The 15,517-nt window shown below is 34.5% G+C and overlaps 1 protein-coding gene across 1 annotated transcript in view; it reads left to right on the forward strand.

Moving 5' to 3' along the window:
• The window catches only part of OTOGL (otogelin-like), a 164,205-nt gene that overhangs the window by 53,587 nt on the left and 95,101 nt on the right, over nt 1–15,517 (forward strand). The window contains exons 23-25 of the mRNA XM_008578479.1: nt 550–712; nt 4,662–4,769; nt 6,589–6,727. Coding sequence (XP_008576701.1) covers nt 550–712; nt 4,662–4,769; nt 6,589–6,727 — 410 coding nt within the window. The remainder of the gene's footprint in view (nt 1–549; nt 713–4,661; nt 4,770–6,588; nt 6,728–15,517) is intronic.

Below are 15,517 nucleotides of genomic sequence, written 5' to 3' on the forward strand. Positions count from 1 at the left end.
CCCACATAAGGGATCTTGTTTGATCCTTGAGTGCCCAAAAGCTTTCTGGAGGAATACATAGCCCCTGTCCTGCCTATAATTATGTCCATCTCTGCACTTCTACAGTATAGTGAGGACTGACATAAATAATAACTTAGATGAAGCAAGATCTAGAAGTGTCATGTGTTCATTATGGCTTTGTAAAAGTTTAAATATATTGTATTTTCAGTTATCAAAAATAATGTATGTTTGGATTAATCAAAATACCCTGTTTCTTGACTTCAGAAAATTATATACTAGTTATTTAGTGAATTCCTTATGTGTGAAGGTATCTAGGATTTTCAAACTCAAAATAGGTTTTGGAAACTTTGGTGACTAAAGGGAATCTGGTTAGGGGATGTTTGTAAGTGCATCAACTAAAAACCACAGAGTAAGAGCATCATCTAATCATAACTGGGAAAATATTCTAGAGTGAATTTTGTTTTGATGACAAATGCATGTCAACATGATTATTTGTCTATGGAACAAATATGAAGTTAAGGGCATTCCATCTGTGCTTTATTTCTGAAGTTCACACATGCCCAGAGGGGAAAGAGTATTTTGACTGCAGGTTTCCTGACCCTGAATTACCAGCTGGTGGTGTAAATTGTGAGACTACATGTGCAAACCTGGCCATGAACTTCACTTGTGCTCCATCTTCGCCCTGTATAAGTGGCTGTGTTTGTGCTCCAGGGTAAGTCTCTTTTTTTTTTGGTAATATAGAACATTCAGGATCTGACAGAAAGCACAAGATCTCTTAAAAATGTTATTTACAAAAATAGCCAAAATTGTTCTGACTGGTGGTTAACTTTGGGTTGGTAGCATGATGACTATTGTAATTATTTTGCTAGGCTTATGCAGCATCATGATGAGATATTATTAAAGTAATACACTGAATTGAGGAGAGAACTAATTTCAGGATGAAGGTGGAATTTCTACCCTGATTCAAGTGCAATTTTGGGAAAGTTTTGACAAGTAGTCACTCTATTCAAAACACGGTTTAAGTGCATATTGTTTGTATGAGTATATTCTGTTGTACAGTTACTATTGTTGATGTCAAGTATTAATTGTGATGCCAACTGCTTTATCTTATAGATGTTACATAAGACAGTGTATTGAGCCTACATAAGGCTGTGGGTAAGATCAGGAGCTTTAGCTGCAGACATGCCAGAGCTCAAGTCCCAGCTCTGCCACTGTTAACCTAGTGATTTTTTTGCAAGTTCCTTTTAAGCCTGTTAGGCATTGTGAGATGTGTGTGTGTGTGTGTGTGTGTGTGTGTACTCAATAACTATGAGTCATTATTTCATGGCAGCATAATCTACTCTTACCTTTGTAGATTTCCTTCAATTGCAGAAATGCCTAGTACACGTGAAAGACAAACAGAATGTGGTGGCTATTAGCTTCCTTGGAGACACACATATAATCTGCATTCACTGGCCCTCCATCTTCTGGTAATGAATAGAAGCAGTGCAGAGGGAGAGCCGTCTCAGGCAAACAGGTCACTCATTCTTCTCCGACTAACGTGTTCACTCAAAGGGATTCCTGGGATCTGCTCATACAAACCACGAGCAAAAAAAAAGAGAGGTCTTGTGGTTTGCTTCCCAGGAGAATTGCTTTTGTCTAAATGGCCCCCATCTGGAATAGGTTGAAGAGCCAAGTAACTTGGGACTGGTATGCATCTCTTTAGAAAGGATGGGCGTAGGAGGCAGAAAAAAGAAAAAGAAACAAGTGCCCACACATGGGAAAATAAAGACAGGTAGAAATCAGGCCGTAGAGCAGATAAGCAAGGAAGACATTTTAGTAAAAAGGACAAGAGAGATAAAACCTTTATTATGGTAAAATAGTTGAAACCTACAACAGTGTTTGATTTGTTTGATTTGATTATGACTCTGAGGAATGCATGGCCAAATAAAGCTATATCCTAATTTTGTTTCAAATGCTGTGCTTCACGCTATCATTTCTTAAAAAAAAATTTAAAAATTACTGTCACCTTTGACTTTTAGTTCAACAATGATTTATTTATGTACCAGCCAAATCTCATAACAAAAACTTAAAGAAAATTTCTCCCACCTTCTCTAATTGTATTGAAATAATATGGCCGGAATTGTCTTAGAGGCCTCTGACTGATTTGGAAATAATTTTGTTAACAGAACTTTTTATTATAAAGCTGTTTATGGTAATGTGATTTGCCTTGTCTTCCATGTGACCTTGTCTGGCTCATTTTGGGACAACCGCCTAGTATCACTAATAATAGTGCCAGTAGTTTATTGACTATAAAAGAACCACATAACCCTAATATGGAAATCACTGAGGACTGAAGAAATGGAATGTGGTATAATGGAAAGCATTAGATAGAAATGGCTTCAAATGCTGGCCCTCCTTATTAGCTGAGGGACCTCGGGGCAAGTTACTTAACTATTTGGAATCTCAAGTTCCTCTTTTTAAAATGATCATAACAGTATTTATTTCATGGATAGATGAGTATATGTAACACATCAGTTATATGGTAGGTACTCAGTAAATTTTTATTACAAACCTCACAGTGCAAACCTGCATGAAGCAGATAATTTACAGTGATTTATAGCTCTTTTTTTAAACCTCATTCCAGCTTCGAATAGTTATAAAAAACTCATCAGTCATCAGCATAACCACTTTAAACTGCTAATTTGGCTAAGTATCTAGCGATTGTGGTTCATTTAGTTGAGCTATCCATCACCTAAACAATTGGACAACCTAAGTTTATGAAGCCTCTAATGTCTGGGGCATTACGTTATGCTACAGGGATGGGGAAGATACTAAAATACAAATGTAAGATAATAATGGAATCTACCTAGGGGATTGTCACTTAGGATGAAGTGAGTTAGTGACATATTTAAAGTGGTTGGAATAGTGCGCCAAAAATACTAATTTTGTTATTGTTGCTTTTATTATCACTATAAAACATTTAATGAGCTACTTAACAGTTCATTGTGATAAGTCCTCCAATAAAGGTTTGTACAAATTGTTAAGTATAGGGAGTGTGTGGGGGAGTTAGGAACATAAAAGATTGCACTGAAAAGACTGCATTAGGTTGAGTCTCAAATGATGAAGAGAGGTTTTCCAGGCAGAAGAAAGATACAAAGCCCAGGGCAAGTGACTAGACGTCTGGGAGGGTTGAGATGAAAGATTATGGAGTCTAGGGCACTGTTGATGTGAAAGAAGGAAATCTAAGTGAGATAATGTATCATTTATACACATAAGTTAATTTACTCACCTTTACTCAACAACTTAGTGTCTTCTATGTGCTAGGCATTGGGACACAACCATTAACTAAATATACTTCATCCTCTGGAGTGAAGTTTAAAGTCTGGTGGATAGCATATACATTGAATAAGGAATGACAGTACTGTGTAAGAAGAGCTGTGAGAGGGAAACCAAAGCACTCAAGAAACGTTCGTGATTATTTCTGTTTCAGAGAAGAGGCAAGAATTCAGGATTCCTAACTAATTTCTCAGTCAATTTTTATAACATTAAATTATTACATTTTAAAGCAAATTCAGAAAAATCTTTTATATATTTTATCTATTTTTAGAAGCTATTATTGTTTTATTATTTTATTACTATTATGCTATTTATTATTTTTAAAATAAATTATTTTATCATAATGATAAATTATTTAAATATGTAAATTTATTGTTAAATTTAATGTTATTTTTACTACTTTATTATGTTATTAATTTTTAGATTATTATTACATTTATAATTTGTTACTATCATATTTGTTATTTATTATTTTAAATTATTTACTATAGCTATTTAAAAAAAATTAAGAATATTGAAATATACTTGTATATATTTATTTATATTAAGGCTATTGAAATATATATAATATGTGTTTATTTAATCTTAATATCAAAAAATTTTGATAACATACCAAGCGTACTTCTTCCCTGAATTATGAGTTTTTTATATTAAAAATTTATATTTATATTTTATGTTTTTAATTTTTATATTCATAGATATTTTCAGATAGTTTTTCAGGGGGTAATCATTCAAGAAGTAAATAACATTTCAAAAGAAACCAACATTCAATACTTAATACGTTAGTAATAAAGAACGCAAAACATTAGATGTAATTTTTTTTAATTCAAAACATACCTAAACTGAGCTCTCATGATTTTAATCATAAGTACTCAGAGAGATGCTTTTGATTACTCTCTACGTCCTGTAACATAAAATGTTATTCATTTTATAATTTACTACTTTTATCAAAAAATTATTAGAACATGCAGACTTTTTTTAAGGAGTAAGTATTGAAGAAAGGGACTCTCATTTTCTCTTTGAATGTTTTTTCGGAATAACTCATTTTATTAGAAATTTAGGCTTCTGTCTCTCCTTTATTGTACTAAGTGAATACCCAAAAGGTCAAAATATCACATCTAATCATTCACATGGTATTTATTTAATACTGTGATATGCAAGGTACTGTGTGGAGCAGAAGGGGAAGAAAGACTGAATTCAGCCCTCAGTAGGTCAGATAGAATATGCCTTAGACAGCTATAGTAAATATAAATGATAGTGTTGAATACGACAGGATTACTGATTTCTTAAAAACTGAAATTAGTAGTTTAAACTAAATAGCATTTTACTTCTTCATTTGGAAGAATGGCAGAGCACAAAGGAAAATGTTATGTTCCTGAAAGCTGTCCATGTATCTGGAAAGATTGGGAGTATCTCTCAGGAGAAGTGATTGCTACACCTTGCTACACCTGGTAATGAGATTCATTTATTTCACAAAAATTTTTAAGCAATTGTATTAATTTCAATCATCTTGTTGTACTTAATGTGATTGACTTCAGCGAAAAAAACAAATCAAACATGAGTAAAATAAGATTTTAAAGGCATTCAGGAGTTGGTGGAGTACCCCTGTCTACAGAGAGACCATATGTTACTTTTATGCATATTTGTTCAGCCCAGGAGAAAACTGTGAAATGCAACCATTTGAAAATTTAATTGAAAAAAAATTTCTCAAGCTCATAAGAAAGTGCTAAATGTTGCATAGGGAAGACCATATTTATGTACGTTTTTAGATTCTGCTTTATTAGTTTATTAGTAGTATGTACTGATACCCTACAATGAATTCTAAAACAAAATGGTTATTATTTAAAAAAAAAGTTAATTTAAAGATAACATAATAAGATGGTTTTAAAAATTAATTTTTTCCTCAAATCAGGATAATTACTATATTTATCATTATACAATGTGGCCCTTTGCCAATTTCTTGCTAACTCTCCTTCCCCTTTTCCCACCTCTGGTGGCCTCAGTTCTGTTCTCTCCTTTTTAAAGTTCAAGGAATTATTGTCATTGTTGTTTATTTGTTTGTTTGTTTGTTTTAGCTCCTACATATGAGTAAGGACATGCTCTTTCTGTGCCTGGCTTATCCCACTTTATTTCTCTTTCTGTGCCTGACTTATTTCACTTATTTTTCTCTAAGTTTATCCATGTTGCTGCAAATGGCAGAATTTCATTCCTTTTTATGGCAGAGTGGTGTTCCACTGTGTGTATATACCACATTTTCCTCTCCAGTCATCCATCAATGGACATTTAGGTTGGTTCCAACTCTTAGCTATGGTAAATAGAGCTGCAGTAAACATGGGAGTGCAGGTATCCCTTCAACATGATGATTTTATTCCTTTGGGTATACACCCAGCAGTGGGATTGCAATTCTATTTGCAGTTGTTTGAGGAACCTCCATACTGTTTTCCATAATGACCGCACTAATCCGTAGTCCCATCAACAGTGTAGGAGGGTTCCCCTTTTGCCGCATCCTCGCCAGAATTTGTTACTCTCTGTCTTTTTGATAATGACCAGTCTAACTGGCGTGAGATGATATCTCAATGTGGTTTTGATTTGCATTTCCCTGATGCTTAGTGATGTTGAGCATTTTTTCATGTGTCTGTTGGCCATTTGTGTATCTTACTTTGAGAAATGCCTCTTCAGCTCTCTTGCCCATCTTTTATCTGGGTTACTTGTTTTTTTTATCATCAAGGTGTTCGAGTTTCTTGTATACCCTGGATATTAATCCCTTGTTGGATGCATAGTTTGCAATATTTTCTCTCATTCTGTAGGTTGAGAGAAGACCATATTTAATGGAAGGTTTTCCGTTTAAAAATAAGTCAAACCAATATCATAAAATAAAATTTGAAATATAATTTCTTTAAAACGTGGACAAAGATTCTAAACTCATGAGCAATGTCATGTCTAATGTACTTAAATTGACTCAAATATAGGAGATGGCATTTTGCTATTTTGGCTACCAGTAGGTCTGTGTTTAATTTTCATTCCATCATCTATTTTCTGTGTGACCCTGACATAATTTCTAAGCTTGGTTTTGCTGTCCAATAATTTACTAACAAAGTGGTAAAAATATGTTTGTCAATGTAATCGGTGTTAAAATGAATCAGCAATACTTGTAAGGGCTATTGGCTCAGTAAATGCTTTTGAATACAACCTTATGATGTTTACATCACTTGAAAAACACTAGGTAGAGCCAAGTTTCTGAGAAAGTTAACTTGTGTTATTTTCTCATAGTGTTTGTCGACGAGGAATGTTCAATTGCACATATTATCCGTGCCCAGCAGTGTGCACCATATACGGGGATCGGCATTATCATTCTTTTGATGGATTGGAGTATGATTATATCAGTGATTGCCAGGTTTTTTTGATAAAGGTAGGTTACTGTTACTCATTCTTATTTGCATCTGTGTAAAGTCTTAACATAAAAGCAAGTATGCTGGTCCACGATATTTCAAAATCATATGTCATTACCGAAACATAAAAATTACTGCAATTTTAAACTAATTTTTAGCTCATTCTTGAAGTTTTATTTATAAATGGTGGGCTAGGTTTTTAACTTTCTGTGCCTCTTTCCTCATCTATAAAATAAAGATAATAATTGTACATAGCTCCAAAGGTAATTTTGAGGATTAAATGAGATAAATAAGCTTATATGTAAAATGCTTAGATAATATTTGTATGTGTTCAGTAAATGTCAGTCATTTTTATTATTATTAGCTTGGTTTGATGAATACAAATATAACGCATTAAGCCATACATTGGATTATGTATTTTTATGAGTATAACAATCAAAAGACATTATCCTCAATTCTAGAAATGCTATTTTGATGACACCCTTTGGTAATCTCCAAGCTTTATCTGATAAAATCCTTAAAATTTCTCATATGTTTAATGTACTTGAAATACTTGTATACTTAAATTTTATTTAGATATCACTGATCCCAAAATTAAATTTCTAAATGAAAAAGATTTAGAAAGAATTACACAAGAATAAACAAAATAACATCTTTTTCTCCAGCAAGCTAACCTATGTTTAGTACATGCTTCTGTTTTTGTTTTTGCTGAGTATGGCTTTTATGTTATTAGCGGTTTGTGGTTGATCCTGTTCTTTAAGCCTATATCAAGAAAGTAGACTATTATTCCCATTTTATATTAGTTCTATTAAATAAAAGAAAACAGTAAAATTTATAGCCTTCTAAACTGAAGCAAAGCTCTTGCTTACGTTTTCGTTGTTTTTCAAATGCTTTTCTCTGTTTCCTTGCTTATGTATAAAGCCATTGAATTCCCTGCTTGCTACTTGTCTTAGCCTTCTTTATGAATAATTTTAAGTTTCCTAAAGAATAAATACCTGGGAGTGGATTTGGCAGTCGTAATTGTAGAAGCTAGTGAGCTGCCTATAGGCCTTTTTTTCTTTTTCCTCTTGTTGCTTTGATCATTTTTGGAGCATTTATTTTAACATTTACATGTATGTATTTGTGGGGTACAGTGTGTTGTTTCTATACATGCATATACTGCACAATGATTCACTTAGGGTAGGTGACAGAGTTTTGTACCCATCAGTCCACCATTTGTCCTTTCCCCTGCCCCCACTCCCACTCTACTCCCACCCCCAGCCTCTAGTAACCATTATTCATTCTACTCTCTACTTCTATGAGAACGATTTGTTTTTTTAGATTCCACATGAGTGATATCATGTGTATTTGTTTTTCTGTGCCTGAGTTACTTCACCTAACACGACGGTTTCTAGTCCTATCAATGCTGCTGCAAATGATAAGATTTCATTTTCTTTATAGATGAATGGTATTCCACTGTGAATATATACCACAATTTTAAATCCAATCATCTGTTTATGAGTATTTAAGTTGATTTCATATCTTGGCTATGGTAAATAGTGCTGCAATGACATGGAAGTGCAGGTGTCTTTTGATATATTGATTTCATTTCCTTTGGGAATATACCCAGTAGTGAGATAGATGGGTCTTAAGGTAGATCTACTTTTAGTCCTCTGAGGAACCTCCACACTGTTTTCCACAATGGCTGTACCAATTTACATTCTCACCTACAACATAGGAGATTCCTTTTCTCAGCATCCTTGCTAGCATTTGTTATTTTCTGTCTTGTTAATAATAGCCATTCTAACTGGAGTGAGATATCTCATTGTGGTTTTAATTTGCATTTCCCTGATTATTAGTAATTTTGAGCATTTTTTCATATACTATTGGCCACTTGTACATCTTCTTTTGATAAATGTCTCCTTCGGTCCTTTGTTCATTTTTTAATTGGGTTATTTGGTATTTTTGCTGTTGAGTTGTTGAGTTCCTTATACATTCTGGATATTAGCCGCTTGTCTAATGTGTAGACACATTCTTCCATTCTGTAAGTTGTCTCTTCATTTTGATTGTGTTCATTGCTGTTTAGGAACTTTTTAGTTCAATGTGGTCCTATTTGTGTATTTTGCCTGTGCTTTTGCAGTCTTGCTCAAAAAAGCACTGCCCACTCCCATTTTGTGTAGCATTTCCCCTATGTTTTCTTCAGTATTTTCATAGCTTTAAGCCTTATATTTAGGTGTTTAATTAATTTTGAGTTGATTTTTGTGTATGGTGAGAGATAGGGGTCTAATTTCAATCTTCTGCATGTGGATACTCAATCCCAGCACCATTTATTGTTTGGGGGCACTTTTGTCAAAAAATCAGTTGTATATAAGAGTGTGGAATCATTTCTGGGCTGTCTGTTCCATTGATCTATTTGTCTGCTTTGATGCCAGTACCATGCTGTTTTGTTTACTATGGCTTTACAGTATATTTTGAAGTCAGGTAATGTGATGCCTCCAACTTTGTTCTTTTTGTTCAAGATTGCATTATTTAGCTATGCGGGTTCTTTTGTGGTTCCGTACAAACTTTAAGTTTTTTTTTTTTCTATTTCTGTAAAGAATATCATTGGTATTTTGATAGGGATTGCACTGAATCTGTAGATTGCTTTGAGTAGTATGGACATTTTGATGATGTTAATTCTTCTAAACCATGAACATTTGATATCTTTCCATTTATTTGTGTCCTCTTCAACTTCTTTCACCAATGTTTTATAATTTTCATTGCAGATGTCTTTCACCTCCTTGGTTAAATTTACTCATAGGCATTTCATTTTTTTGATAGTTATTGTGAATGGGATTACCTTCTTGATTTCTTCTTCAGCTTTAGGGTTTTCTATGTACATGATCATGCTATCTTCAAATAGGGATAGTTTGACTTCCTCCTCTCCAGTGTGGATACCTTTTATTGCTTTCTCTTGCCTTATTGTGCTTGCCAAAACTTCCAATACTATGTTGAATATGAATGGGAAAAGTGAACATCTTGCCTTGTTTCAGATCTTAGAGGAAAGCCTCTAATTTTTGTCCATTCAGTATGATATTAGCTGTGGGATTGTTATATATGGACTTTATTGTGTTGAGGTACATTCCTTGTGTAACTAATTTGTTGAGTATTTTTATCATATTGTATTTTACCAAATGCTTTTTCTGAGTCTACTGAAATAATCATGTTTTTTCCCTTCATTCTGTTGATGTGATGTATCATGTTTATTGATTTGCATATGTTGAATCATCCTTGCATCCCTGGGATGAGTCCCACTTGATCATGGTGAATGACCATTTTAATGTGCTGTATCTGGTTTGCTAGTATTTTGTTGAGGATGTTTGCACTTGTGTTCATTAGGGATATTGGTCTGTAGTTTTCTTTCTTTGTTTTGTCTTTTTCTGATTTTGGTATGAGGGTAATGCTGGTTTCATAGAATGGGTTTGGAAGTATTTCCTCCTCTTCGATTTTTTAGAAGAGTTTGAGAAGAATTGGTATTAGTTCTTCTTTAAATGTTTGGTAAAATTCATCAGTGAAGCCATCTGGTCCTGAGGTTTCTTTGTTGGGAGATTTTTTTATTATAGCTTCAATCTCATTACTCATTATTGGTCTGTTTAGGTTTTCTAGTTCTTCATGATTCAACCTCGGTAAGTTGTATGTGTCCAGAAATGTATCCATTTCTTCTAGGTTTTCCAGCTCGTTCATGTATAGTTATTCATAGTAGTCTCTTATGGTCCTTGGTATTTCTGTGTTATCAGTTGTAATGTCTCCTTTTTAATTTCTGATTTTATTTATTTGAGTCTTCTCTTTTTTTTCATTAGTCTAGCTAAAGGTTTATCAATTTTGTTTAAAATTATTTAAAAATAAATTCTTTGTTTCATCAATCTTTTGTATTGTTTTTAAACTTATAATTTATTTTTTTTTGCTCTGATCTTTGTTATTTCTCTCCTTCTACTGATTTTGGGTTCAGTTTGTTCTTGCTTTTTAAGTTTCTTGAGGTAGAATGTTAGGTCATTGATTTGAACACTTTCTTCTTTTTTGATGTAGGCAATTATTGCTATAAACTGCCCTCTTAGAACTCATCTGCCATATCTCATAGGTTCTAGTATGTTGTGTTTTCTCTTTCATTTGTCTTCAGTAATTTTTAAATTTCTTTTTTGATTTCTTCTTCGACCTGTTTGTTGTTTAAGAGCATGTTGTTTAATTTTCATTTATTTGTACTGTTTCTGGTGTCTCTTTAGTTGTTGATTTCTAGGTTTAGTCCATTCTGTTCATACAAGATAGTTGATATGATTTTGATTTTTTAAAATTAGTTAAGACTTGACCTAATAGTTGTCTATTCTACAGAATGTTCCATATGCTTCTGAGAAGAGTGTGTATTGTGCAGTTGTTTGATGAAATGTTATATATACGTCCATTAGATTCAACTGGCCTAGAGTAGAGATTAATTCTGATGTTTTTTGGTTAATTTTCTGTCTGGTTGATCTGTCCTTTGCTGAAAGCGGGATATTAAAGTCCCCAACTATTACTGTGTCAGACTCTATCTCTCCCATTAGGCATATCAGTAATTGCTTTATATATATAAGGGTGCTTTGGTGTTGGGTGTGTATATATTTAGGGTTGTTAGATCCTCTTGTTGAATTGGTCCCTTTATCATGACCTTTCTTATAATTTTTTACTTTCCTTGGCTTATAGTCTGTTTTATCTGATTTAAGTATAGCTACTTGTATTAGTCTGTTCTGTGTTGCTATAACAGAATACCTGAGACTGGGAAATTTATAAAGAAAATGAAATTTATTGCTTACAATTTCTGAGGCTGGGAAGTCCAAAGTCCACCTGGTGGTGGCAACAGTGACTCAGAGGTCTCACAGTGCAAGATGGTGGAAGCAGAGAGAGCAGAGAGAGAGAAAGAGAGGCAGACTCTACTCTTCTTTTAAAGCTCTCAGAACCACACCCCTGACCGCCATTTTTAAGCCATTCACTACTGCCTGGTCCTACAATCCAATCAACTCTTCATGGCTCCACCTTTCAATTACCATAATAGGATTTCCCACCCTTTTAACAGTCTCAGTAGGGGCTATATTTCCAATACATAAAACCTGGGGAACACAATTCAAGCTCCATTGAGTTTTGGGGAAACATAATTCAATCCACTACACTACTCCTGCTCTTTTTTGGTTTCCATTTGCATAAAATATGTTTTTCTTTCTCTTTACTTTCAGTAGATGTGTGTCTTTATACGTGAAATGAGTTTCTTATAGGCAGTTTATTGTTGGTTCTTGTTTTATAATCTATTCAGCTGCTCTATGTCTTTTAATTGGGCATTTAATTCATTTACATTTAGAGTTATTACTGATGTATAGGGACTTCTTACTGTCTGTTACTTTACTTGTAGATCCTTTCTGCTTTTTTTCTGGTCTGTCTTCCTTTGTGGTTGAGTGGTTTTCTTTACCAGTATATTTTGATTTCTTGCTGTTTATATCTCATAAGTTTTTGTGTTTTGGTTACCATAAGGTTTACAAAATATATGTTATAACATATTATTTTAAACAACTAACAAATTGACTTTGATATCTAAGGAAAAAAAGCCCAAAGCCAACTCTATGCTTAGATATCATCCCTCCCAACCCTATGCCCCATTTTGATATTTTGTTATTTCAAGTTACATCTTTTAATATTGCCTGCCTCTTGTATGGTTGTTTTATTTGTTATTGTCTTGTTAGGCTTGTCCTTTAGTCTTTTGTACTAAGGTTATAAGTGGTTTATTCACTATTTTTACAGTGTTGGAGTATTCTGAGATTGTTTTTGTATTACTTTATTAATGAGTTATATGCGTTCATATGTTTTCTTGCTGCTCTTTAGCATCATCTTCTTTCAGATTGAAGAACTCTCTTTAATATTTCTTGTAAGGCAGGTCTAGTGTTGATGAATTCTCTTAGCTTTTGTTTGCCTGGGAAAGACCTTATTTCTCCTTCAAATTTGAAGGTTAGTTTTACTGGATACACAGCTCGGCTGACAGTTATTTTTTCCTTTAGCACTTTGAATGTATCATCATATTCTCTTCTAGCCTGTAGGGTTTCTACTGAGAAATCTATTGAGAGACATATTCAGGTGCCATTGAATGTTTTGTGTTTCTTTTCTCTTGCTGCTTTCAGTACTCTTGCTTTTTCTTTGGTTTTTAATTATTTGAATGTGATGTGCCATGGGGTATTCCTCTTTGGACTGAATTTGATTGATGACCTCTGAGCTGCCTGGATCTGGATGCTGTCATCTTTGTTCATACTTGGGAAATTTTAGTTATTTCCTTGAATATGCTTTCTAGGTCTCTTTCTTTTTCTTTATTATTTTTTTAATTTTAACTTCTCAATATACATTGTAGTTGATTTGCATGTCCCTTTACCCATTCCTCTTTCTTTCCTCCATCTCTCCCCTCTCCCCGAACTATGTCATAGCTGTTCACTTGTTTTTACAAGTTCAAAAAATTGTTGTGATTGTTGTGTCTTCTCCCCCCTGGCCTTTATTTGTTTGTTTGTTTATTATTTATTTATTTATTTATAGCTCCCACAAATAAGTGAGACCATGTGGTGTTTCTCTTTCTGTGCCTAACTTTTTTCACTTAATATAATTTTCTCTAAGTCCATCCATGTTGTTGTGAATGTCAGTATTTCATTCTTTTTTATAGCAGAGTGGTATTCCATTGTGTAGATGTACCACAGTTTCCTTATCCACTCAGCTGATGATGGACATTTCCTTTGGGTATGCCAGTTATGTAGAGGTTATTTCACTTGAGGGAGTCCCATAATTGCTGCATTTCTGTTTCATTTTTCTTATTCTTTTTTCTTCCCTCATTGGATAATTTCATATGTTCTGTCTTTGAGTTCGGATTCTTTCCTTGTTTGATCACATCTGCTATTGTAGCTTTCTATCAAGTTTTTCAGTTCAGACAATGTATTCTTTTTTCTAGAATTTATATATATATATATTTAATTGATTCTATTCCTTTGTCAAGTTTCTCATTCTTCTCCTGTATTGTTTTTCATATATCCTTTAATTTTCTATCTGTATTTTCTTGCAACTCCCTGAACATCCTTAAGAGGGTTATTCTGAACTGTCAGATTTATTTCATAAATTCACTGTTTTTCTGGATCCATTGCTGGTGCTTCATTGTTTCCTTGTTGGTGTCATATGTCTCTGTTCTTTCTTGATCTTTGTGTCTTTAAGTTGATGCCTGGGCATTTGAGGAGCCAGCTACCTCTCCTACGTTTTATAGGTGTTCTTTGGTTGGCAGGTGTTATAGGTGTCCTTTTGTAGTGTTTGGCCTTTACTGGTTAATATCAGAGCCTTGTCTCTGGTCTGTGGTGTTTTTATTTTTTGTTTTCTGTTCTTTGGTGGATTAATAGCTTCTACCACTGCTTAAACTCTGCACTGGAACTAATTTGCTGTCCTTTGGTTAATTCCCAAATTGGAGGGAACTTTCTGTGAGGACTGGGACTTGAACTATGTGCCTGAGCTAAATTGCTGACTTGCTGCTACTTCTAAAGGTGGGGAAAGCTTTTCATGTGAATTGGACTTTAATTGTTGGCCTTTTAGTCACTTCCAGGTCTTGTGAGGTCACCACAGACACAACTGGGCCATGTAGAAATTGCATCCCAGGACTGAGTCTTTTCTGAAAACTGTATTCCCTGAAGTACTATTGCCCTGACCTGTCTCACTGTGTGGTGCCCTTGCTGAGTGGAAGGCAGATCGGTTGTCTACACAACACCCCAGTGCTCCCTGGTGGGTAACCTTCTCTCTGGCACTCCAAACGTTTCCTGTGGGGCAGGCCATACATGAATCCCCTGTGAAGACTCACCAACCTCTGGGTGGTTCCTTCCTCCAATAAGCTATGACCTCTTGCTCCTATGCAGGTTCAGGGAAGCTTGATAGTGGCTCTACTGGCCTAGGAGATGTGATGGTGCACTCCGAGGCACCCTTCTTTCCTGCACATTTCAAGTAGCTTCACACAAAGGGTGCTGCTGTGGCTTTGTCATCTCCTGGTAGTTACTCCATGTGCTAGCAGCTGCTCCTTGCTTTTTTCCACACTGGCCCTGGAAACAGCCAGTGCTTGAAATGGCTGGAGTGGTCTCCCCTCCTTCTTGCCGCTGCCATTCATGCCTTCACAAACTCTGCAGGCCTCTCCTCTTCCCCCGAGCTCCAGCAACTTCAGAATGGCAGTTTTTGCATTTTCATAGTTGGAAATTGATTGGTTATAGTGGGGAGTGATACTGGGGATGATTTGTTCCACCGTCTTAATGACATTACCCCTCTCCTTCAATCTTAAGCACACCTACATGCTGATGAGCTCCAAATAGGCATCTGCAGTTCTGACCCTTAACTTTGAAGCTATTTTTCTGAGTCAAGTTCATTCCTACAATAATATATGTTTTCATTCTATTAGTATTTCTAAGACTCATAACTGTCATCACATCATGGCTTATTAAAAACTACAGTGACTTCCAAAGACCAGTCTCATAAAGTCAAAATTCCTGTGCCAGTCTTTCAAATGTCTCTGTTAGCTTCTTCCCTCTTCTGCCTTTTCTCAGGGTATTCTCGGTATTTCATTACCTCTGTTCCTTTAAAATGGTGTTGCCAGCTCGCCCTGATCTGTCCTATTCTTATATCCTAATTTACTTATAATCATCATGTCAAAATTAAAAAGCTCATTATATTCTGATTATTTTATGTGTGCTCATTCAGATTGTGTGAATGTTGCTCCTTACAGGAGCAACAATTATGGCTGAATTATAAAGCTGAAAAATTACTTGTTTGATTTT

This window comes from Galeopterus variegatus, unplaced genomic scaffold (genome assembly GCF_000696425.1).
Source record: "Galeopterus variegatus unplaced genomic scaffold, G_variegatus-3.0.2 Scaffold1692, whole genome shotgun sequence".
Classification (NCBI taxonomy): domain Eukaryota; kingdom Metazoa; phylum Chordata; class Mammalia; order Dermoptera; family Cynocephalidae; genus Galeopterus; species Galeopterus variegatus.